This window comes from Anthonomus grandis, chromosome 11 (genome assembly GCF_022605725.1).
Source record: "Anthonomus grandis grandis chromosome 11, icAntGran1.3, whole genome shotgun sequence".
Taxonomy (NCBI): Eukaryota; Metazoa; Arthropoda; class Insecta; order Coleoptera; family Curculionidae; genus Anthonomus; species Anthonomus grandis.
Window position 1 is genome coordinate 12,507,802 of NC_065556.1, and position 27,326 is coordinate 12,535,127.

Below are 27,326 nucleotides of genomic sequence, written 5' to 3' on the forward strand. Positions count from 1 at the left end.
AAGCCGTTTGAGAGATGACACTACGCGTTTGGCTCAGGCGCTTAATCTCCGGTGTTGTCGCTTCAAATTTTTTAGAAGCAGTTTTAGGGATAAGAATGTTAAAAAATTTGTTTTTTTTTTGCTTAAGGATATTATATTTATTCTTAAAATAGGTTAATTGTAGTATTTATACTTTTTATTTTAAATTTTCCTATAAAATACAACACAAATAAATTAAATTAACGTTATAATGCTTGTTAAAATATAGCTAAAAATTTCCTCCGTTGGAAATTTGCGTCGACTTGACAACAGAGAATCGGCAAATATGTTTGTAAACAAAACACCCCTCTTGCCCCTGTGCACATGTTGGACTCAAACAAAGTTCTTGTTTACTAATTCTAGCCTTTCAATGTTCTAAGCTTTAACCTCTCAAATATTACATGGTTATCAAGTGAACATGAATATGGTTTAAGCCTAAATAATGTTATATCCGATAAAGAAAAATATGATATTTTCACTTTTATAGGTTTAATGCAGTGGTTAATGATCATGGAACAAATCTTGACCTTTGTTTTACAACCTTTCATTCTGCCTTAACAACTTAATGTAATGGTCTAGTAGGGTCAGATTCTTATCATCCTGCTCTTGAGCTGCAACTACCCAATAGTTAATCCAATCACTTGGATCTACCAGTAACCTATTTTTATGACTTTAATCAAGCTGATTTAATTTCTCTCTACTATTGTTAACGATAACTTAAATACTACTGTTGCAAACTTCTATTCTGTTGTTCAAGATTGTTTGAATCAGTATGTGCCTATAAAAAACACACTCCTAAAAAACACTACCCGCCATGGATTTTGAGAGAATTAAAAAGTCTCGTTATTCAGAAAAAAATAGTACACGGAAGGTAAAGGCAATCGGGATCAAATACTGATTACTTAAATTTTAGTACTCTACGCTCTGAGTGTCGTACATTATCTAGAGAATGCTACAGATATTACATTGAGAGAGCTGAAAATCCAATAGAAAACGATAGCAAAACCTTTTGGAAATTTGTAAAGCTTCATTATAACCAAGGCGCTTCTACTGTACCAATGAGCTGTTCCTTCATGACCTTAGGGCTGATTCTATTGCAAACCTCTTTGCCACCCACTTTTCATCTGTATTTAACAAGAATACTAACCCTTTTAATGCTTCAGGCAGCTTTGATACCTCATATAAATTTAATCATATCAACCAGGCGTTCCTCAGTCCTACTGCAGTTAAAACAGCATTTATTAGCTGAACTGAATAACAGAAAGGGAGCAGGTCTCAATGGAATTCAATAAATCAGAATAAATAAATAAATAAATAGATATTTCCTGAGATTCTATTATAATTATAGGTCTTAAGTTACAAAGCTATTTGAAACCTTAATAACATAAATAAATCACGAAACCTTTCAAGTAAATGTTATTAAGCCCCCGCCACCAAAAATCAAATTTCTACATCGATCTATGAGCATTCACCATTTATTCACCACTAAAAATTTGTCAGCGTGCCTTACTAATATGACGCACGCAACGTAGATGGCGCGTTATGCGCTACCAGCCAACTAATTTTGTAAGCTCGAGCTCGTGTGTAAAGTCCGGAGCGCAAACTTGAACGTTTTTCACCACAATCAGTCGACAAAAACCCGCGAAAGAAGAAAAATGTCGGGATCGGTTTGAAACTGCGCTCGGGAGCGCGCTTTTTATAGTTTAAAAACAACTAAAACTTGCACCAGAATAATATAATATAGTATTATAATCACATTGTAATATAAATATAAAATATTTTACTTAAACTTGTGAGTGCTTTTAACAAATAGTATTTTTTCTTTTATAAAAAGTGCATTTTTGGCGCCCAACATGGGATACTTTAAAGCGAAAATAATTTTGCCTATTGTGTGCTGTGTAGTTTTATTAAACTGCTTTTTTGCAAATGGATTTAACATCGACGCATTTAATTATGCGGTTTTGGGTTCGGAGGATAGGAGCATGTTTGGGTTTAGTGTCGCGGTGCATAAGCAGGGATATAATAGACCATGGTAAGTTTTTCTTAGAGACATTATATTTAAAACCTAAGATTTTTTTTTCGATTTAGTTTTAACTTATAAAAATATATGCAAAGAGATTTTTATATTGTGTAGTATGCAGTAAACATGAGAGAAGAATTTATTTTAAAATTTCATCAAATTTTGGCTAAGCAACATCTTTGGATTTTTTTAATAATGTTAATTGGCCATTGGACGAGTTTTCAATTTAACAGTGGGACATTTACTGCAATATACATTTTTTTAAAAATATTTTCTATTTAATTTAAAAGTATATTGAATAAATTGACTTAAATAATATACTTTGTCTTAGAAATTAAATTATAAAATAAAGAGAGATTTTGTTATAAAAAATTATAAATATCGTGTCAGTCATATCTTCAAAAAAATTAAACTGTATTATTTAATATAATTGCATTATAATTTGTGCATAATATTATAAGAATTGCTTACTGAATTTGCAAGATAGTGAATTTTATAAAAAACAATAGTGCATATTTTTTATGCCCAAATATAAGTGTCTTTATTTTCTAAGACTAGATATTTTTTTTAATTTTAAATATTAATTACTTTACCTTCTAACTAATTTAATTGCATGTGATCAAAAATCTATAATTTATATTTTCCGTCTTTTTATAAAGCCATTTTTCTTATAAAATAAATTTTGGCGCCCCACATACTCTGAAAAGTATGACCTGTGGAAATATGTACAAACTTTTACTAATGGACTTTTTTATCTTTATTTTTTTATTATTTGCGTTGAGTGCTGTGCTAATTTTTTTCATTACCAAATTTTCCTGGCTAATAAATAATAATTATTTACTAGAAACATTAATTAGAAAAAATTTTTTATTTTCACTAATTTTAAAATCTCTTAATCACAAGAGTTTTTCCTAAAAAGTTGTGTTTAATTGCTATTAGACTAACCTAAGTGAAAAATGTAAAAGTTTCTTACAACTTTCTTTATCTATATTTGTAATAATTATATTATACTCAATCTTATGGTTTCTGTAAATTTTAAGTTAAAACTAATATATCATAATTTTTGCCTTAAACATAACACGTTAATATCTTGTCATTATTATCAATAATATATTTATTTTTTAGGATTAATAAATTTAACTAATTTTCATTGTTGTAAGAAAACCTAGTCATTTGTATCAGGATATTATATTTTTTCTTATTTTATATTTTTTGATATTTAAAGTAATTTCTAATACACTAAATCCTTACTAATCTTTTGCACAATTTTATAAAACAATTTCTCATTATAGAATTTTGGCACCAACAAATTTTATAGTGCTGAATAACTACAATAAATCTAAAATTATATAGAAAAAGAAAAAGAAAAAATTCGCACATATTTTCGCACTCATATATTTTTTTGCTTCATATATTCGCACACATCGCTCACATTTTCACTTAATGCTTTTATTATTTCTCCTTATTTCTCTTAAAGGTTTAAAAACGCTACTCATAAATAAATCCATTATATTTTCCGCCTAACTAAGAAATTTATTTAGAGTAGTGTGCTGCATAGTTTAATTAAATCTAAATATTTAATGGAGAACAACATTCACACTTTTATTTTTTTCTGAAAGATTCATACATTTTTTTTTTGATCATCTTTCTATACATTTCCAAACTTTTACTATATTTTATTTAAAAGCATATCTTATTTTCATTATTTTCCCAGTATTTTTTTTTTGGTAATTAAACAATATTTATTAATTTGAAAAAAAAATCAACACTTATTTATTTTTTTACATATTTAGTACATGTGACTATAACTATTTAGTAGTAAATTTAAGCTTAACTCAAAATTATTTAGAGTCATATGTCAAAACTCAATATCCAAATACAAGCTAATAAATTTGTGAAAATAATATTCATTTAAGTTATGCATATGAATTCATAAGCATCTTACATGAGGTATTTTGTTTCATAATATTATATGATTACAGAATATATGATAGCATAGCCAATAATAAAATTTAATTCTTTTTCGATAGTAAATATAAGTTATTAAATAATGTTTAGGGTATTCGGCAGGATATTAAATTTTAATGCTCTGCGTGTAGTGTTGTCTTAAATTCCGTCGTAAACCAAATATAATCTGTACATTAAATTCAAATTAAGCTTTGTATTTATGAGAATTAACCTTTTACAAAATAATATTTTTTGAAAAATCCTTTAAATATATAGGCTCACAAACAAGATTAAAGGATTAATATTAATATGTAAATTATCATCATAACTACACTAAGTAGAAATAATCAGTTAATATGTTTAGTTTTAATTATATCGATAAACCGTGGTGCCCAGCCTTTTGTTATGCACATCAAGTAAGATATTTATTTGTGTTTAATATAAATATAATTGCCTATAATTTTTTACTTTATTTACAATTTTCAATATTCTATTATTCTAAGAAATATATTACATGACATAGTTTGCTTTTAATAAAAATCAATCCAATTATTAAAAAAATCCTTGTTTTAAAATTTGTCAAAGCTTTGGACTGGTTCAATATTTAAAATGTATGATATAAATTTCTTAGAAACTTTAAAAGACGCATAATTAAAATTAGTCTCACTTTTTATAGAACTTACGATAATATTATTCTAAAGAAAAGTGATGTCCACAACAAAAGATCAGGTTCTTTGAAGGTATTGATTTAAGACGTCTTTATAAGTATTCCATGTAACACAGGAGTCAAAATTGGTAAATCACGAAAAACTACTGCAACAGGTTATCCCTAGTTAAAGAAAGCCTTTCTAACAAATCGTTACCTGTCAAGACACATACTATTATATTTATTGTAATGTTGACTGTAGTGATATGGATCTGTCCCACCAAATATTAGAACTACTAGTGTTTTCTTAAAAAAATAAAGAAAACTACCTCTTATAATGGCTTATTAATCAACTTCTTTGATTTTAATTCAATAGACATCTAAAACACTTTACCATAAAATTTACACACATTACCAAAATTAATCATAACAAAACAGATTGAGAAAAAAAAGCATCTTTTTGATAAATTTCATTAAAAAAAAATAAGTAAAGCTCTCAATAAAACAGAATTTAGAGGAAGTAAATTAAATTATTTAATAGGAAACAAAACTAAAACACTGAAGCTAAAATAAATTAATTATTTAAATTAAATTATTTAATAGGAAACAAAACAAAAACAATGAAGCTTAGTATAGGTTTAAAACAATAAATTCGGTTTACTTAAAAAGAAAGAGAAAAGTCTTTTATGTGCAAATCTTACAGCAAGGTTAAAAGGTGCTCGCTATTTCCATACTTAAAAGAGTATCAGGATTCAGTGTTTATAAATAAAACTATATTTAAACGGATAAGCCACAATTACACATTGGGGAATTTTCAAGAGATAAATATTTATACAGTAACGAAAATTTGATGCTGAGATATTAATTAATGGTTAACGCGTGCAATTCAAGATATTATTAATTGGTTTTCGATCATACAAACGTATTTAAATGGAAAAAATATTTACTTTTTTATTTGAAAAAAACTTTAAATCTGTGTTATTTTTATTAGGATTTTTGTCAAACATGCAGTTTTTCTATTCTAACTTTGGGTATAAGAATTTAGATTTATTTTAAATGTAAAATCAAGCTAAAATGGTCGAGTACTACAAGTTTTTACTCAAAAGTATTTAAGACAACCAAGTTTAAAATAATAAATTAAGTCAAGCATAAAACAGTTGTGTAGTATTAAAAAAAAGGTGTAGGAAAAAAGGAAATGGTGCAGATAGTGCAAGCAGTGTCGGCGTTCTCTATATAATAAGTGCGTTCGTAAATCGTTAGTTCTGGATTTAAATTTATAGAAATAATTGGTTAATGATAAACGGATTATATACTTTGTTACCCGCAATTCTAATTGCTTACTTTATGATCAAAATAATTTTATACATATCAAGAGAGGAAAACCGGTAATAAGTTTCAAAAGTCAGATTTTTATACTAAGCATTTATAAAATTCAATTTTCATGAACTCTCGAAATATATTGGGAATAATTGCCGTATCTGATGAGATAAACATGATATTTTTGATAATCTAAGATTCAGTATTTTGCGAACTCAAGTGATAAAAAAGAAAAAAGTAGTATTATTGACATTTGATTTTTATCCCTTAAAATGGAAGAAACTAGATGATTTCTATTTAACCGCGTAAGAATCACTTTATCTTAACATATCACTTAACATATAATAAAATCCAATTTTTCAATAGGCGTATTTTGAAAAATGTGTTCTATTTATGAGTAAATTAAACGAACATGAAATTTCAGTGGTCCCTAAATATTACTAATAAAAGAGACCCAAAATAATACAAAGCATTAATATTAACAGTGTTTTTTTTTAAATTTATTTGGACATAATTTCAGGCTATTTAAACGTTTATTACATATTAGTTTATTACAATATTAGTTTATTATTTTTCAAATTTTTTTTTTAATATATAATTAAATAAGTAAATATAGTAACGAGTAAGAAGTACGTCCTAAATCTTAATGCTGAAGAAATAGTTATATTTACTAATCTATACAACATGAAAAAGAGTAGTAAAGTGAGAGAGTCTAAAACTATATCCGCACTGCATTACGTAAAAACTGTTCATTTAGATATAGGTTAAGTAGATTTCTGCTAATATTTAGATGATTTGAAAAAAATTATCAAGGAAAATTAAATATTAAAAGAATAAGTTAGTAGAAGCAAAAAAGAAGATAGTACTTGCGAACAAGTATTTCTGCTTATTGATTGACATAGATTAAGATTGTCTTCTGATTTAATGCTATGATGAATAGAGCTTGGGCTATTATAGAATATACAGTGACCGCCTAAAGTTCCGCATAAATTCGATAAAAATTAGAGACATGATTTTTGAGAAAACGCTTGGATCTGGCGATTTTTATTTTAAGTTGCGCATTATTTCATATAAATTTTTGTATACAGGGTGGACCAAAAAAAAAGATATGACGTCATCGGTAATTTTTTTAAATGAAATGCTATATTTTTTATTGCATTTATGAAATACAGGGTGACCACGGTAACTTTGGCAAAAATTGTAGGGTAGGTAGGGGCTCCATAGGCAAGTATTTTGAGCATAGGAACCCATGTCCGGAAAAGCCCCCATTCGGAGATGGGGCTGTTTTAAAATTGGACCTTTCGCGGCAGGTGGGTAGGCAACCCAACGTACACGAAAAGTTTTTTTTACTTTTTCTGAATACCATGTATTTGTTTTGTCAATGACAACGATAAATTTTTGACGAAAACTTCAACCTGACTGACAGGAAAAAAAATCTGTTTCTTGCACGTTTGTATGAGAAAAAGTAGACGATGAATCGGCTAACTTTCCGCGAGCTTGCTGATGTGCATCTAGTTTATGGAGCTACAGGCAGCAATGCATTGGCGGCTCAGCGCTTGTACGCTCAGCGATTTCCACAGCTTGACCAGGTACACCACAGCGTGTTTGTAAATGTCGACCACACACTATGGAAACGGGATCATTTCAAGTAAGTCTTGTTCTTTAAAAGTATTTTTTTATTGCCAAAGTACAAATTTATTGTAAGTCGTTTATACGGGACTGTTAACTAGGTACAGCAGGAGCGAGGACGACTGCATCTAGCACGTGATGGACTTGAAGATGCTGTAATGGCACGTATTGCCGACAATCCCCAAAAGAGCATTCGTCAGGTCGCTTCCGAAGTGGGTTGCAGCCATGGGACGGTATGGAATATCTTTCACGACAACAATTTAAACCCATTTAAATTGAAGAAAGTTCAACATCTCTTTCCTGACGATCCCCCTCGGCGCCTTCACTACTGCTAGTGGTTAAACTAACCCATTGGGGAAATCCTGATTTCCTGCGGTATGTTTGTTCCACCGACAAAAAGGGCTTTTCTAGAGAAGGTATATTCTACGCCCACAACAATCACTTCTGGTCGGAAGAGAACCCGCATGCCATGCATGTCCGAGGATATCAAAAGAAGTTTTTTGTTAATGTTTGGACTGGCATTGTCGGCGACCACTTGCTTGGTCCATACGTTCTACTCGCCCGCTTGAATGCAGAAAATTATTTGATATTTCACCAAGGCCAGTTACAGGAATATTTTGAAGATTTGCCCCTACAGATTTTCACTGGTCAAGGCCGATCCGGGACTATTTAGATGAAATTTTCCCCAATCGTTGGATAGGACGTGGGGGTCCCATAGCGTGGCCACCGAGGTCTCCTGATCTTACGCCACCAGATTTCTTTCTGTGGGGCACCATGGAACAAATGGTGTATCAAACACCACTGGATTCGGAGGAGGACTTAATTGCGCGAATCGTAATGGCCGCAGAGTTCATTCGAGAGCAGTAGGGTGTTTTCGCTCGAGTGCGAACTTCATGGCACCAACGGATCGATGAATACATTCAGGAGAACGGGCAGCACTTCGAGCATCTGTTGTAGTACCCCTGTCCCCTGTCCATCACTTTGTTTTGGTTTTATTTTCTTCGTTTTATTTTAATCCGGTTAATTTAAGACTACTTTTACTTTAATAATTTTAGTTTTATAAGTTATCTCCGGTATTTTTTGTGGAGAACTTTATTGCAATTATTTCATATTTTTGTTTTTAAACCAAAGCGTTTAATTTGTGGCTCGTGTACGATAGGTTGCCAGGATTGCTTTCCCATCTGGCGCAAAAATTTCAATTTTAAAACAACCGCTCAAATTCACAATATTTGATCCGACTAGTGCGGTCTGTGCGGATATAAATCGTGATTACTTCCTTAACCGCCAAATAGGCGATTTAAAAGTCAATCTGACATTTGACAAACTATACATGGTATTCAGAAAAAGTAAAAAAAAACTTTTCACGCACGTTGGGTTGCCTACCCACCTGCCGCAAAGGGTACAATTTTAAAACAGCCCCATCTCCGAATGGAGGTTTTTCCGGACCTGGATTCCTATGCTCAAAATACTTGCCTATGGCATCCCTACTTACCCTACAATTTTTGCCAAAGTTACCGTGGTCACCATAGGCGAGTATTCACGTCCGATCCTTTAGATCTGACGATGCCTTAGGGCGAAACACGTGTAATCATTTTTTAAAAAAATAAACATGTTTTGAGACCATTGACTTTGTGTCCCTCTAATCTCTGAATTTTTATTATCAAGAGGTCTCTTTGAGAAAAATGGACTACTTTTTTGAATTTAACGTAATGGCTTAAAGAACGTAGATTCAGTAGAAAAAGGTTAGCTAGTACCTTTGTACCTAGTAATCTTAGAGACCTTACTGAAGAGTCAAATTAATGATTATTTTAAACAAAATTTATTGTTTTATGTTAAGTAACATTGCTTTAGATTTTATCAGTACTTGTGGATTTGTGACAAACTTATGGAGGGGTTAATGTTATACGATTTGTCAATATTTTTCGATTGTATTGAGTACAGCATACTTCTTTAAAATATTATAGATTTGACAATTCAAGTATTAAGTAGTTGCTCCAGTCCTAGTTAACAAACAGCAGTCAATATGCTCATTTTGAAAGTGGTAGGTCCCAGAGTTTGTTAAATACATATGGCGTACCGCAAGGTTTTATTCTTAAGCCCATTCTCTTATTACTTTATGTCAATGATACTCTTAGTTGTCATCCTGCGTTTGTATTTAATTTTTATGCTGATGATTCTTACTTTGATTGCTGATGGCAGCCTGGGTATTACAGTTGATCTGTCATGCAGTGACCTGAGGGAGTGAGCGGTATAAAATTAATTAACCAGACTTAAATAAGAACAAAACCAAAAAGATTTTCCTCTTAGATTAGAAAAAGATTTCCTCAGGGATGCATATTTTGAATATTTCCGCTCTATAAGGATAAGCGTTTGTCTATATGTTCAAAATATTTTTCTTACAATGCAGATATAGTACAATAAGAGTGATTGCTGATCTGGAAGAATGCTGCTTAAACTGCAAAAAACCAAAAACTCTTACCCTGCTGTGTATCTATATTCTCCTATGCCTTCTATTTGTCATGAAGAATCTGAGAAAGCATAGTATTTACTCACCCTATACTAGGAATAATGGCTCATTGCTACCAAGGTATCAGAAGCCTTGCAGATTCCGTAATGGCACATATTATTGTGGAGTACAGTTTTAAAATGAGTTGCCTGTCTCTGTTAAGAAACTGCCTCTTAGTATATTTAAGCCCAAGAGCCAAAATTAAGGATTACCTAGTTAAAAATGTCTTTTACTTATTTGACGATTACCTTTAGTTGAACTTTATGACCTCCTATGTTGTGTTTTTTTTTTTGCATTACTAGTTTTTAATAAGTAATTTTTGTTAGTTATACGTTTTACGTGTGTTTAAAAATACTTTACTTGTTGACACTAATATATGAATGATGAAAATGAATAATCATATCAGACAGGTAGAGGGTCGTTGGCAGAAGAATATACTAATTAAACTAGACAACAATAGATTAATGTTTTCTATTGAGCCAACGATACTTATCAGTATCCGGAGAGAACTAGGTGAAAGTTTTTGTCTTACAAGTTTTTTTTAGGTTGTTCAATTATGATTTGAAGTCCAACATCTTTAGTTAGTCGCTTTGACCTAATAGTTCTTAGACAAGTAATGACGTAAACGAAAAAAGTAAATCAACAAAACTCTTAGGCCCAAATTATTTAGACTTAATAGAATAGTAATTCGATAGATTTTCACTCATTAAAATACAGCCGAGGAACTTCTTATCAATATATTCAAAATGCTATGTCGTTACTTTTTTATTTTGAATCATTTATGCGCTAAATAATTACTCAAAAATTAAAAAAAATAGACAAGAATGCAACAATGAACTATCCTTTAATAAACGTCGTACAGAAAGAAAATTTTGATCAGGCTCTGCAGGGGGCTCTGTTATGCAAGAAATATTGCAATTAAAGTCTATAACTTTTAATCATTAAATAACGTCAGTACTACTCGAGGTATTGAGCCACAATATATCAGTTAATCGCACTGGAGGGATGTCAATCGAACACTCACATTAATACTACTACTCGACCTACAAAACCAATTGATTAAAGATACCGGTATTATGGAAAAATTTTAGTTCTTAAATTGTATGTAGTTGTAGACACTTTTCAAATGTAGGTTGAGTACATAAATACTAGCTACATTACCCACTTTAAGCACGTCGTAGACGCTTTCGGACAAATACATTAAAGTTCAAAAAAATCAGGTTTTATATGAACATCTTTAAATAGTCGCTCTGAACCACAGTTCTTCGACAGGGGACGGTCATAGGTATAGAGGTTTTCTAAAAGTTCTATTAGTTTTTGAGACATACTTGAAAAGCACTTGATGAATCTGAAACCATTAAGAAACTTGTTCAGAAGCCAACATCTAGTTGATGCTCAAGTCCCAAAATATATTTTAATAATAATATTCAATAATACAAGTTTAATTTTTTTGTCATAAAAGTCCAATAAGCTTTAAGTTAATTTATTTCTTAACTATCTATAGTTATATATCATAAACCCTTATATAATAAACTGCACACAAATGCATTTAACGGCCTTGGACAACACTGTTATTATACCATAGGGCTGACCAAAGATAAATATCGAATGCCCATATGTCCAATATATCATTATCTTTTTATGTAAAATACCATACGCGAGATCTATAAGGTGTGTTATTGAAACCTCGACGACCACAGGCTACATAATTAGCTCAAGATTTTCAATAAACAAGTTGTTCTTGAAACATAAGCACAGTAGTCGGCGTCTGACGGCCAGAGGCGAATAAATAGCAAAAAACAACAAATAGAACCGATGGATGGCGAGTTATGTATATTTAAATCACCGTTTCGGTTATGTAATCGTTGTTGAATGCGAGCGCACATCTTTGGTTTAACTGGACAAGGTTATACGATATTTACGGTTAATTATAAGTTATTATCACCGTTTAGTTAATTAATTTTATATTAAAGTGTGTTAAGAAAAATTGGTAATAATGATATACGAGGAAAAATAGGTATTTAAAGTAGGGAAAAAAATAAAGAAGAACGAGGAGGCAAAATCATGTAAATTAAGGACTATGGCAATATTGGAGGCATTTAAGGGATGTGACTGCTTTAGGGACTATACATAAAAAGGGAGCTGAGTAGGACTCACGACTTTGATGGAGTTCTAGAGCTAAAAAAAATCAAAAATTACTTTTGTAGTATGCTTATTTACACAGTTTACAAGTAATCTGATAATTACCTCTGGACGTCTAAATACATTATTTTTAGTCCTTTTAAAGAGAGCATAGATTAGATTTAGTTATTACAGCTAAGATTTAGGTTTTTCCTTACAAAAAATGAGGAACCCAAAATATGTTCTTCCTGCCTAGTCAATAGCTCTCCTCAGTTTCATATCTAAGATTGTTAAACGATTGGTAAAGATGAGAATGATATTTTTTTTGGTGAGATTTAACATTCTAAGCTCGGCCCAGTTTGGGTCTCAAGACGCCGAGAGTACAAGTTATGCTACTTTTGATCTTTCATTTCTTTATGGCACACTTAATTCTGGTGAAGATGCTGCAGCAGTGTTCTGTGAGATATCCAAGGCTTTTGACTGTGTGAATCACAGAATACTGTTGTGGAAGTTAAAAAAATATAGTTTTAGAGGATATTCTTTGGGTTGGTTGTGCTCCTATTTATCGGGTCGTGTCGAAAGGGCTAATTTTAATGGTCATTGCTCTGAAAAACCACATACTGCTACAGAGATCCTCCAAGGTTCTGTCCTGGGGCTGTTATTGTTTCTTCTTTATGTTAATAGCCTTTCTTTGCTTCCCATAAAAGGTAGGGTTACTATGTTTGTAGCTGACACCACTATCATTTGGCATGAAAAACACATTGACCAACTAAAAATGTTTCTGGATGCTTACTTGCATATGATTAAAGAATCGTGCAATGCAAATCGACATTGTTTTAATACGTCGAAAACAAAACAAATCTGTTAAGTCTCAAATGTTCATTGAATTCTGTCACTACGAGGGCGGGTCAATAAGTCCGTGACTTTTTGAATTTCCTGCCCTTTAATGGAAATGGCAACTCTGCTCCTGTCAACAGAGAACTGTCAGTTGACGCCTGTCAAAATTTGAATAAGCTGCGTCATTTAGTTTGTGTTTGACAGCTGTTGATAGCAGACTACCACTCGTTTTGAGAAGAAAATGGAAAAAAGTGAATTTCGTGTGCTCATTAAGAATTATTTTTTACGGAAAAAACCATCACTCACACCAAGACTAAGCTTGATAAATATTATGGGGACTCTGCATCATCCATTTCCATGGTAAAGAAGTGGTTTACTGAATTTCGATGTGGCCATACAAGCACGGAAGCCGAACGTTCTGGACGCCCAGTCGAGGTCTCTACATCCAAAACAATCGAAAAAATTCACGATATGGTTTTAGCCGATCGGAGATTGAAAGTGAGAGAGATTGTGGAAGCCATAGGCATCTCACATGGTTTAGTAGTTTCAATTTTGAATGATCATTTGGGTATGAGAAAGCTTTCCGCAAGATGGGTGCCGCGTTTGCTCACAATCGACCACAAACGCAACCGTGTGACAATTTCCCAGGAGTGTTATTTAACCGCAATATGGACGAATTTTTGCGTCGTTTCGTCACCGTGGACGAAACGTGGATCCACCACAATACGCCGGAGACCAAACAACAGTCAAAACAGTGGATTTCTCGGGGTGAATCGGCGCCCAAGAAGGCAAAGGTGGGTTTGTCAGCCAATAAAGTCATGGCGACCGTTTTTTGGGATGCACGGGTATAATCCACATTGACTATCTTCAAAAGGGGAACACAATCAATGGAGAATATTATACCAACTTATTGGATAGATTTAATGAGGAACTGAGAGAAAAAAGACCACATTTGGCCAAAAGTTCTTTTCCACCAGGACAATGCAAGGGTCCACATATGTGCAGTTTTTATGGCAAAAATCCATGAATTAGGTTACGAATTACTTCCTCATGCGCCCTATTCTCCAGATTTACCCCCAGTGACTATTTTCTATTCCCAAACTTAAAGAAATGGCTCGGCGGAAAGAGATTTGACTCCAACAACGAAATCATCTCTCAAACAAATGCCTATTTTGATGACCTCGATAAATCATATTTTTCCGAAGGGATAAAAAAATTGGAGAAACGTTGGACTAAGTGTATAGAACTCAAAGGAGACTATGTTGAAAAATAAAATAACTTTTTATATAAAAACCTGTCTTTTATCCAAAAAGTCACGGACTTCAATACCTGCTCTCGTATCAATAAAGAGCCGATTTCAACTCAACTGGCTAACAAGTTTTTAGGATTGACAATTGACTGGAGACTTTTTTGCGGGAACACATAATTAAAGTGTGCAGTAGGGTGTCCTCAGATTGCTATGAGTGATCCCTTAGAGTAATTTCTAAAAGCTTTTACAATTTTACATGGCAAACAATGCTTATCATGCCCTTGAAGAGTCACGTATTTACTATGGGATTTGTTTTTGGGGCTGATGTGCTCATTATTTCTTTAATACAGTATTTGTTCTAAAAGAAAAGACAATTAGAGCCCTTTGTGGAATAACGAGTCGTGAATCTTTCCGGAATCTTTTTGTGCAAAATAGAAGAATAACCATTTGTTACTTGTAATATATGCTTGAAAAAGTAACTATGGTCTTCAAAAAGCACAAGCAGTAAATTGTAGAAGGCAGTTCGTTTAAAACTCGTCTTACATATACCTTTCGATTGCCCATTCCACATTCAGAGCAAGTGAGAAGTTGATATTTTGTTCTGAGTATAAAATATGTATGTATGATTTGGAAAGAAATAAAAGAAATAAAAGAAAAAATATTATAACTCTATTTTGCTTTCTGATCTGAAGTTTTACTGACTTAAATTAAATAAGGCTTTAACAATAACTCTGCTTAGGGCAATAAAGCTACTTTTTTTAATTTGAAACCCTTGGCTGAACTAGATTCTTTCAATGTCCAATTTAGTTATTCTTTGCAATTGCTTCCATGCCCATTTGTTTAGTACGTGGAGGATTTGTCTCTTTCGGAAGAAGGATGTTTGCATTTAGAAGAAGGGCTCAGGTCCCATAGGTTAAAGCGCTACATCTTGGAAACTCATTCACCTTCTCGTTTCCCTTCACTTTAGTGAGTCCTGACTATAAGCAACTCCAAAGGTCATCTTGGTTGTAGAAGTGTGTTTACATTTTCACGGCTAATTTTACCAGACGTAGAATGCCCATCCTTACGTAGAATGCCAGAGCTGCCCTCTAAATCTACACGTTCAGCGCTCCACTTGGGGCTGATCTCATTGCTTCTGGTATACAAAAACCGGTCAGCCATTATAGTGTAGCCAGTTTCTGTATGTAGAATGTAGAATCATTGCAGGATGTTTGGTTTTCTACCGATTATCTTTCCGTTGTACCTTGTTCACAGCCTTGCTGATGTGTTTGCTCTAAGTACGTTTAATATGTAGATATAAACTGAAGTATTTAATTTGCTTTTTTATATACAGAAGTTTCTGGTACATACTTGGTGGCTCCGTCAGTTTCCTTTTTGCTTGTGAAAAATATGTCCACGTACAGTCTGTGAATTGTCTTGCATGCGTTCTATATATGGTTTGTGATCACTTCAGTAAACTTATACTTCCCTGAAAATAGTCTGTTTACAACCAAACACCAAAGTTTCAGCCTCGTTATTAGCACCCACTACTTAATTCTTATCTTCGCCCGACAGTCCTTTGTAGATGAGCTGGTATTACACAGTGCCGTATTTAATTTTTTGCCGCCTAAAGGCTAATACTCGTATATTTTTGCAGCCCTAATTTAATATATTTTAAAGTCAATATTTTTTGTTTATCGGAACGAGGAATTTAGCATTATATTATTAATGTCAACTACACTAGAACTGCTTATGAACATTTAATAAATAATTTAACAAAAATAAAACAATAATTATTCTTAGTACAAATACATTTCATAAAAAAAATTAAATAATAAATAAAAAATTTGCAATAAAATTGTTGTTCGAACGTTGATCTTCAATATGTCTAAATGCGTTTAAAAGAAGAGAAACTTCGTTGAGCAGAACAGTTTGAGACCGGTAAACAAATACACAATCTAAATACAATGTCAGTATTTGGATATATACTTTTTAAGTTCATTGTGTTAAACCACTTATTTATCAACCACTTCTACACTTATCACACTGTCTTTTTTAGAATGTAATACATGCTCCGGAAAATGTGATGTTTCACCTTTAAAGTGTATGTCCAGGTCATTGGGATAGCTCTCCTGTAATAACAAAACAGTTCTTTTTAATTCACCAGAACTCACATTCCTCAAAAAAGATTTTTTTTATAAAATTTTTCATAACCTGCGCAGCGTTTGAGAATTTTAAGTAAATGGGAATCAATTATAGATAAAAATAATCACTCTTCCACTTAAAACTACCTCGTTATCTGTAGTTTCACCTGGTCGTAATTTAGCTATTTTCCTCCTCTTTTGGTCTTTTTCGTACGTTACTTTACTTTGTACATAAATTTTCTTTGCAATGTTTTCATATACGTCAAATTTGCTACTTGTAGTTGAATTTTCATGTTCCTGAAACCTTTTAACCACATTTTCCCAGTCATAAAAGCCACCCGAGCCAAACTGAGAATCAATATTTTTTAAAAGCAAGCAAGCAGCTCAAAACACTTGACCTAATTTTTTCTGAATAAACAATCTAGTCTGGGCTAGTTTCTCTACCATTGTAATTGTAATTCCGTAATTTCCTTCGAAATACTGATATTGGGCAATATCGTATCTGATATGAACAGACATGTTTGCTATTTGAAAAATAAAAATTTGATTGGCTGTATGATTTACATGTATATTCGCTTATTATTCAGTTACTAGAATCTTCTGATATGTTGACAGAAGGTTTGCTATCTTTTTGTGCTGAAGATGGGCCAGGACTACATGTATCTTCTAATGTAAAATTTAGTCAGTGGTTCCAGATGGATCTACAGAATTAGAGGAAAAATCTTCATGTACTTTCTGGTCGCCCTGCTTCTGTGTTTAAGAATTTCTTCCGTTTTCTTTTTTTTCCTCTCCTAAATATTTGTATTGGTTTCCAGACAGTCGATTGCATCCATTACTCATCTTTGCTGTTTATTGGACCTAATATAATATGAAGCTATTTTGTATCTATTTGCCACTAGGATTTTAAAGGAATTCAATTTAATTTAAATTAAGTCTACTTCATTTAATTCAGTTTACTATATATTATGCAATTTAATTTAAATCAAGTTAACTATTAAGCCAAAGCATCTATGCAACTATGGTGCGTCAAAAACAAAACGGAAACAATTTCTGGCAGTCCATTAGCTTTTTTTAAGAACTCTGGAACCCGTCAATTTTATTTTTAACCTTATAGAAAAGGGTGGTATCAATCCTAATGTCTAAGAAAAAAAAAATTACAATTTACAATTTGTTTATAACTAATAATTAATTTATGTAATAATTTAAATTGGAAAGGTACAAACAGTTCTTTCCTAACTAAATTGTTTAGTTTTTACCACACGTCAAAACTGCTTAGTGATCTTTTTTTATCTCGCTTATAAAATAGAGTCCTAAAGTCACAGAAATTAAAAAAAAAACTAACGTATTGACCAAAATCGCTTCTGTTCCGATTTTGATGCGCCACTTTATATTTAAGCAAAATTGTTAAAATTTTACCTAAATCGCTATACCTGTTAATAAAAGTTTGCACAAAAAATAATTTAAAAACATCTATTAAAAATAAAATGATTAGCACTTAGTCCTTGAATTTACCTTCTGTTCTATTAGTTGGCCATATGATATAAATTTTAAATAATTTTAAAACTTAAAAACGAAGAATCAAAAAAGAAACCCATTATTTACAATTTAGTTCAAACTTTTTTTTTAAATTATATTTTTTTTAATCGTAATTTTTCCGCTCCTAATATTTGCGCCCTAGGGTTCTACCTACTCAGCCTTTGCGTAAATCCGCCTCTGGTATTCCTCCCAAATGAAAATAATATTTAACAAAATTAATAATTTAAGAAAAATAAACTGGTAGTCGAGGATAAATGCTGCTATTCACTGGACCTTCATCCTGACCTTAATCCTTTCGATTTCAGTTTTTCGAAATTGCGATTTCTCGTTGCTATAATAAATAAAGATCAGTTAAGGAATGATGAAGAGACGAAGAAAAAGCTTAAAAATACCTTGTGCTAAGCTAAGAAGTTTTTACAAAAAAAGAGAGATTAAAAAGAGAAATAAATAAATTTCTGTTTTAACAATTGACTTTCAAAAAGCCATTCGTGGCAAAACCTGGGTGGTAACATTAAGCGTTAAAATACCACGATCCAAGACACGTCGTGAAAAGAATAACCGAAGTTTCGGTGCATTCAAGTACCCACACTGATAAATATTCAGCGGGTATTTTTTATTCAAAAATAATTGACGCTTGAGCTTTTATCATTATTGGAAGATCTTCGCACGCCTATGGAATAATGATGGTTTTTCGGTTTGGGAGGAAATTTACGGTGCGAATACTGAGTGTCATGCGGTTTATTTGCATCGATTCATCCATAAATCACACACTGTTGTTGTGCAAACTCGCAGAGATGGTTTATCGCGTTTATTATGATAATATTCCAAACACATTCACTGGTTTTATTTAAATTCTATTTCAATTACCAGTAAGTCTGTGAAATCACTTCTCGGTCTTCTTTGACACTAACGAGATAAGACTTTTGTGTAGTTCCTTGCTTATTTTCTTCACTATAGACGATCAATCAAACGTTATCGAATAGTTGCTAAAATACCAACGACCATCCAATAATGTTCTCTTCGCATAATGACTAGTCCAAATAGAGAAAATACATCATTCTAATGCCACCGAGGCCTGTACCGTACGACCGTTAAAAATGCAACATAACATTGACTGGTTCTCTCGTCTATTCCCATTTCGAAGCTCTTCTTTTCCGTGTTATTTCTCGGGAATGACAGGTCGAGAAAAAACCGCGCCGTATGATGTGAACTTACTGTTTGAACGGTTGATGACCTGGACTTTACCATTCTGAAAACTTGGGTGGAAAAAAGGTTGATCATACGGTTTTTTTAAAACCTGTATGGAATCATTCACTAGGTCTCATTGATCGAATAAAAAGGAATATGTGCTTTTAGCGGGATTCATTAATATTGTAACTTTTTATATCAATAAATATAGGAACAAAAAAAAAAGCATTTTACAGATTTCATTAACATAGAGGTAAAATTTTGACAAAGTTACCTGTGCAAGCATTTGATTGATTGAGCATCTTTTAATTCATAGAGGTTTATAAAAATGTATACGAATAATTTGCACCTTTTAAGTAAGATAATCTGGTGAGTAGTCGCCTAATCGAATAACTTCGTTAATACATTGACAGGAAAGTGTAATAGTAACGCTTTTTTCTCAAAATCTTTCAATTATCGATCAATTTCTTCAAACAAGGTTTTGATTTTTAAATAATATTTTTCTACGTCTTTTGGGGCAATAATGTACGTGCATCATGTAGGAGCAAGCTAAATGCTATTTGATATTTTCATAACTTTTTTATTGAATTGATTTCTGGATATATACTTCAATTTAGAAAGGAAATGTCTGCCAGAAAGATAGAATACTTCTGGGGAAAAAGTGTGCAAAAAACAACAACAATGAACCTTAATAAACCAAAAAAATACTAAAATAAAAATAATAAATACGAAACCATTTGGAACATCCTCCGAGATAAATCAAAAAGCTCTCGGTGTCGTATTACTGTAAAAGTGTGTTTGGACGACTTAATAAAAAGTGTCAATATTTTAAGAAACCAAGATAAAGTGCATATATGCCATATAGTAGGAATTCACATAAAATTTAGTAGAGATTTTTGGTGTTTCAGTACACCTTTGCAACACTTTTTTATTCAGGTTGAACGAAAGTTCAATATGTATTTTGAAGCATGCTGGTCTATCATAAAGCTCCAAGGGTCTAAGATCCATAAAGCGGGGTATTACTGATAAGCTTAAAGTAGCAAAACTCATTTCAGTATACAGGCAATCTTGGGTGCGGAAATCAATGTTTTAAGTTGCATTAATATACAGTGTGTCCCAGAGTTATGTCTACATTCTTTTAAATATAAGCGATGGGTTTTTTGCAAAAACGCTCGGACCTGTCGATTTTGATTTCAAGTTGTATGTGAAGTTTGTATATACAGGGTTCTTTAAAAATAAATTTCGACCTTTTTTGTTCAACTTCATTTTTCCAACTGAAAGCACTTTTTTAATTTCATTTTTGAATTTCGCGTGGAATTCTACGTTTGTTTCATGCATTATGTCCTATACCTAAAGTCAACAGTTATCTAAAAAAGCACGATTCATGTAAGAAATAAAAAAAGGACAAAAATTAAATTAAATGTTCAAAATGGTTGGCATTCACGACTTATCAATGGTTGGCATGCACGACAATATCCAAGGAAATTAATAAACTCTCTTTGTACAATTTCAATCATTTCCCGAGTTACGGCGCACACTTCTCTGCGAATTCTTTCTTTCAAGTCATCTAAATTATTTGGTTTATTTACAAATACCTTCGACTTAAGGTATCCCCACAAAAAAAAGTCGATTGATGTCAGTCAGGTGAGCTAGCAGGCTATTCGATGGGTTTTTTCCTTCCTATCCTAACCGATTGGAAAATGGTAGTATGGAGGAGCATCATCTTGCTAGAAAATTAATTCTTCATCTGGGCCAATGGATTTGAAAATAAAGCTAGTAATGGTGAAATTAATTAAATTGGAGAAAATCAAGATACACTTGTCCCTTTGAATCCTGTTCAAAGATAAATTGACCTATAATTTCCTGTTTTTTCTGTTGTCCAATATCGAAAATTTGTCTGTTTACACAACCATGCAAACAGAACGTGGCTTCTGCGAAAAAATAAGATTTGTTACTAAATTATTATTAAGTTTGCACAGAGCTATCTTAAAGGTCGTATCCAAAGAGTTACTATTGGTACTAGTGAAAGCTCACAAAGAATTGTGGAATATGGAGTCCCCCAAGGAACTGTTTTAGGTCCGGTGCTGTTCATTCCGTACTTAAATGATTTTCTGGATCATCAGGAGGATTTTGAAATTGTCTCTTTTGCAGACGATAGTGTGTGTCTCATACATGGAAGGGGGGGCGGGGGAAGAAAAAGAAAAGAATCAACCCAACACTTGGGAAAAAATAAAGATTAAATGCCAAAAGACCTTAAAATGGGTTAAAAATTAGCTAAACCTAAATGTCTTAAGTCTTAACTGGGAAAAGACCAAAGTGCTACCATTCCACATAGATTTTCGGTCAAAACCCCAGTTGGGAAACTTAATAATAGTACACGAAGATTATTGTACAAAAACGCTACCATGCAAATGCGTTAATAACATTGAAATGGTTTAGAAAATAAAATATCTTGGTATAATTTTCGATAGCCAAATGCATTTCAAATATCACGCAGAAAATATAAGTACCAAACTACAAAAAATCATATTTATCTTACGGAAATTAAGGTCTTATATGAATAAAAGTAATTTAAAGACTATATACTATGGCTTATTTGAGTCTATTCTTCAATATGGCATAATAGTATGGGGAAGCAGTTATGAAACTGCATTAAGTAGCGTTAAAAAAGCACAGAAATGGTGTATAAAAACCATTTTATATAAAAACCGCATGTACCCAACGGATTTATTATTTCAAGAGTTTAGTGTTCTTAGGGTAAAGCAACTTTATGCGACCTTATCTTATGCTATGTTTGAAAGTACCCTCGAAAAAAAAATTGCTTAACAGGGAGATTTACGAAACTAGACAAATAAAACAGATAGTCAAAAAAATCTAATAGGGTCTCTCAGAAGTGCATTTCTTATATGGCACCTAAAATATTTAATCTGCTTTTTACCGATGTAAAGAAAATAATGCACTTCAGAGCAAAGTTTAAAAAAGTCATAAAAGCCATTATTTGGAACTTTGATTATAGAAAGTTGAAACACAGTATACTATAACAACTTTGTTATAGTATACTGTGGTTGAAATCGAGCTTTGCATAAAAATGCTTGTTTTGCAAGCGTTCACAAAACTTATTTCACCTATTGAAATCGTTATCAAATAACTCTTGCACGGGAATAACTTTATATGGGTGATATTTTTGATTTTTAACTATCGGAATTTCAGAATTTACCATGCGTAAATTAGCCGCAATCTGCGACAAAGACAAAGTGCATGGATTTTCTTCCAAACATATCGGAGCAAGTGAATATTGTTTTTATTTTTTTATTGTTTCACGTTCCGTTAACTTCACCATTGTGCAAACCGCAACTTTGCTCGTACACTTGACAATATCTATTTATAAGTTTTTTTCGTTAAGTGTTGACTATAGGTATAAGATATGATACATACGTAGAATTCCACACCAAATTCAAAAGTAAAATTTAAAAAGGTGATTCCAATGGAAAAAATGAAGTTTCGACCATCAACTTAACGTACAAAAAAATGCAACTTGAAATTGAAATCGACGGATCCGAGTGTTTTTGCAAAAAAATTCGCTTGATTTTAAATGAATTTAGACATAACTTTTGGGAGGCACTGTATATAAGTCACAAGTAAAAGAGAACGAGATCTATGTTGCTGGTGATTAAGTCTTTCTACATCCACAATTCTCTCATATTAAACATAATGCATGGTAAAATTAGCCTGCTTGTGTTTAAAGATCCTAGTAATCTTGAATCCTTGTAGGTCCAATTTCAAGACGGATATATAAGCATTGCTTAATCTGTATGGTCTTTTAATTGGAAATCTGACCAGAAATTTCAGGCTGCACAAAATAGTTGGCCAAAATCTAAAAATGGTTTGCTGCACTGATATAGGTCATACGGAAGTATGGATAATCCAATTGTTCTAACACCCTCTGCCTCACAAAATACTGCATAGCACACGTCTTTTAAAGGTCAAACAGAGATTTCAGGGTTTATTGGATTGAATTCAAATCTAGCCAGTAATTCCTAGAATAATAAAAGTGGCTTATCTAAAAAATCTTTGAATTTATCACCTTTTCAATGTGCAATTTATAGTATACTATATAATCTGCTTTTAAGGTTTGTCAAAAGATACTTTCAGACTTTACATTGTACAAATCCAGAAAATGCAATATCCCAGAACATCATATCGTAAACTTTTTTCTAACCTCGACCATAATTGTCTCACTTTACTTTCTCTCCTTAGCTATTCTAGTAAAGAGAAATTTAAATTTATTTAGTAAAAACAATGGCATGTATACTGGAGGTAAGACAATAATCGAAGTAGTTAAGTCATTATATGATTGACTCAACTACTCCGTAGTTAGATTTCCTTGTAGTTGAACTCCCTCTAATAATATTAATTAGTTGTTCACTTACTACTAACTACGTTAGAATATCTTAGACAAATGCAAAATAAAAACGTATCGAGGCAATCAAATATACTGTGCGGCTCTTAATTGTCCCTCCTCCTCTTATCTTTTAAATGCGTTGATATAAAAAATTGAAATTTGGTACACATCATTAGCAACCGAAATACTACTTTTTTTCCCTAGTTCATTTTTCAAAACTTCAAAAAATAAAATTAAATAGAAAGTTGTATTGCATGACCCCGCTTTCTATTTAATTTAATTTTACAAAATAGCGTCCTCCCGTTATTTTAAAGTTTTACACAATGAGCTAGGAACCAAAAAGTAGCATTTAAGTTGCTAATGATGTGTGCCAAATTTCAAATTTTTATATAAACGCATTCAAAAGATAAGAGGGGGAAGGGCACTTAAAAGCCGCACTGTATATTGAAATTTATTAAAAAACTGAGGTTTTCACACTGGGGTCGTATTTTTGAAACCATTCGCATACAAAATTAGAGGATTTCGCACGAAAAATCAATATTCGTATTTTCGACCGCTTCGTATGCGAACTTTTTCGCATGCGGTATCTCGAATGGGTATATAGAATATTTACCATTCGAATTTCAAAGTTCGTGTGCGATTTTCAATTTGATTCTGCCATTCGTCTTGTTTTGATTTTAAACTAGCTTTGTTTTTTTTTAATTTGTGTGAGTTGGTTAAGTATTTTCGTACTGTTTTTTTTTTGTTGTTTATTGAAAAAAAATAACAATAATCAAATGGCAAGATTAAACAATCTTGTACAAAGAAACGTCGTTGATCGTACTGGAAGAAACTCTGGCAGATAGAAGGAATAGGATGTACTCTTCATTTCTGGACCCATTTGAAATGTATTCAGATGCTCCATTTAATAGATTATATAGATTAAGCAACCCTATTACGATAAAATTGATGTGCTCTTTATGTGCTTCAGAGACTGTGTAATCTGTCCGCTACTTTTATCCACAAGGCTTGTGCATTTTTAGATGAAAAATCTTGGGTGAATTTGCCCGACTTTAATTTCGGGTGCTCTTCCATAAATGAAATTAGTTCTTTCTTTTGCTCACTCGACACAAAACCGCAATATTTTTTATTTTTTGAATCCATCTTAAAAAAAGTCAATTTGAAAAACCCAAGAAACGCCATGAAAAAAACCTCAAAATTCCCTGATGTTTTTAAACTTAAATTTAAAAAAAACCTTTATCGTCTTCATCCCGTTTGACATGGCCTCCAATAGCACTCAACTTTACTACGTTGCTACTACATTTCATGTTCGTGTGCGAATGAAATTTCGAATGCTGTTCAAAAATGCACTTTTTAATTCGTGTGCGAATTTTGCCGCTCGACTTTGTTCGCATTCGAAGATTCTCGCATGGTTTCGAAAATACGGCCCCTGGTTACACCATAACGCGAACACACGTCATCTAGGGTAAAACCTAATATCCTAATATTAATATTTGGGCACATAAAGCCCAAGTAAATCCTCAGTCAACACTCTCCTTCGTTTACCTAATAACTTAACGGGCGAGGTGTAAAAATAAAGGTTGATGGCATAGATCATAAACCGAGAATTAGGTCAGGTCGTCCGATTTGAAAATGCTGCGCGACCCAGTTAATGGATTTTCCGAAACAGAGCTTGTCCAGCCGCTCCCATCCGCATTTAGAGACACGACACGACGAACTTCGTCATCCTAGGGCGATCAACCTAATCGCTCGGAAGCGCTTAATGGGATAGGAGAAGGTCTTTTTTGTTTTTATCGTTTTAAAAAATAGTCCTTGAAATTACATCAATTTTCTTATTGAAATGTAGATTTTAATTAAAATCTTATGCGAGTATTTTATCTTAAGCTGATTATAGCGACTTATGTATTTTATACATTTCTGCCTTGTATGTATACATAATTTAGATTGAGTTTTTTTACGCAAAAATTATTATTTTACTTTTACCAGTGACCTGCGTGCATACACATCTTCGCACAATTATAATGAAAATAATGGTTTCAATTTACGACAAAAATAAATAAATAAGTAAACAACGTCTTAATTATTACTTCATAAGTGAATACAATATTATTAGAAAACAATTATGTTGCACACTATGAAGGGCACAACTGGCGAAGTTTAACCTTGTTGCCATTCCTACACTTAACCAATCGCACCGAACAAAAATAAAATTAAAATTAAAATTAAAACAAAACCAAAACAAAAATAGATATTGTTACTTACAACCAATTAATGAAAGATAAACGTAAATTCAAGTTAACGTAAGTTAACAAACGTACGTTCAAGCTTTGATAAGACTAGTAATATAAAGCAAGTAATATACACAATGACATTAAGTCTAACCATAATACCAAAACACGACTCAGTATAAGAAGCCCAAGGCAGTTTTCATACGGAAAGTTTTTTCGCAACACCCATTATCATGGTGGAAAAGGAAGAATGTAGAAGATGAGATTACCACTTACTACCAAAACGTCAATGGCCATAAAAAAGAGCTTTTTGCTAACAATTAAATTGCTTCTAAAATCTTCTTAATTCCTCTATCGAGTAAAATCATCAGCGGCTATGCAAACATATGATTTTTTAATTAAAAATCCATCAAACTTAAAATTGAGATAGTTACTTTAGAATTGCATTAATATTTATTCAATCACGTCATCTGATTAAAAAAAATCGCTTGAAATACTTGGAATAAAATTAAATTTACATATAAGAAATTACCTTTTAATACCTGGGAGATAAAATAATTTTAAAACGCTTAAAAGACATGAGAAAATAAACTACTTAAGAGCAATACCAGAACTCCCAAAAATAAACAGAATAGCATTACTAGCCAGTGTTGTCGACCTTGTTCATGTGAAATGATTATGTTTATTAGCGCTAATGTTTCGTTTTATTATTTTATTAATTTTATTAAGACAACTACTTAGCTGTAAAATTTTGCTTTTTTTCTCTTGAAACTTTCAGTATATAAAATAAACCTCGTTCTAAACGTCCATCGCTTGCCCGAATCGCTTAAAAATTCCGAAAATATTGAAGGTAACAAAATCATAAATCTTCGAACGACAATTGATCAACTTTCAGTTAGAGTCAGATTAAGTTAAAACATATTGTGATTTAAAACAACTACCAGATACTGATTCAGATTTTTTGCTAGTTCACGAATAAAAAGAACTTCAAAGGACACGTTTCAAGATCGAAGAAAAAACATAAAGATGACAAAAAATGTCTCGAATAGTAAAACTACCGTTGGCACAAACGTATTCGTATTAGTTGTAATAGAGAGTATTTTGAAAGAGCTATTCTTAAGTTTTTTTGAAAAATTGAAAATTAATAGCTTTAAAAAAATAATACCGGTTTTTTTAAGTATCAACTGGTACATACAATAAGCCCATAAACGATAACGAAGCGAAGCTAGTCTTTTTTAATTAACAAATTGAATTTTTTTTAGTTGCATATTCTAATCTGTAGAACTGCACACCTTTCTGTATAAATCAAGAATTATTAATTCATATAAGTTTTAAAACACACAAATAAATCTAAGATAACCCTGCAAAATCTAAATATGGTTGCAAAGCAAATATCAAAGATTTGCAATCTAATTTAAATTAAAGCAATTTTAAAAGGTCTCACTTTTAACAGCAATTCGCGACTGGTTTTTAAGCCAATTTAAATTAATCCGTTTGAGCGCCAGATTGGCAAGACATCACGTCACTCAGCCTTAATGCAAAATAAAGAGCTATTTAAT

General features: G+C 32.0%; 1 protein-coding gene across 3 annotated transcripts in view; it reads left to right on the top strand.

The window, feature by feature from the left end:
- The first annotated feature begins 1,630 nt into the window (after positions 1–1,630).
- The window catches only part of LOC126741883 (integrin alpha-PS2), a 264,327-nt gene continuing 238,631 nt past the window's right edge, over positions 1,631–27,326 (top strand). For all 3 annotated transcript variants that reach the window (XM_050448343.1, XM_050448342.1, XM_050448344.1), the window contains exon 1: positions 1,631–2,050. In XM_050448343.1, the coding sequence (XP_050304300.1) occupies positions 1,872–2,050 (179 nt within the window). In that variant the 5' untranslated portion in view covers positions 1,631–1,871. The remainder of the gene's footprint in view (positions 2,051–27,326) is intronic.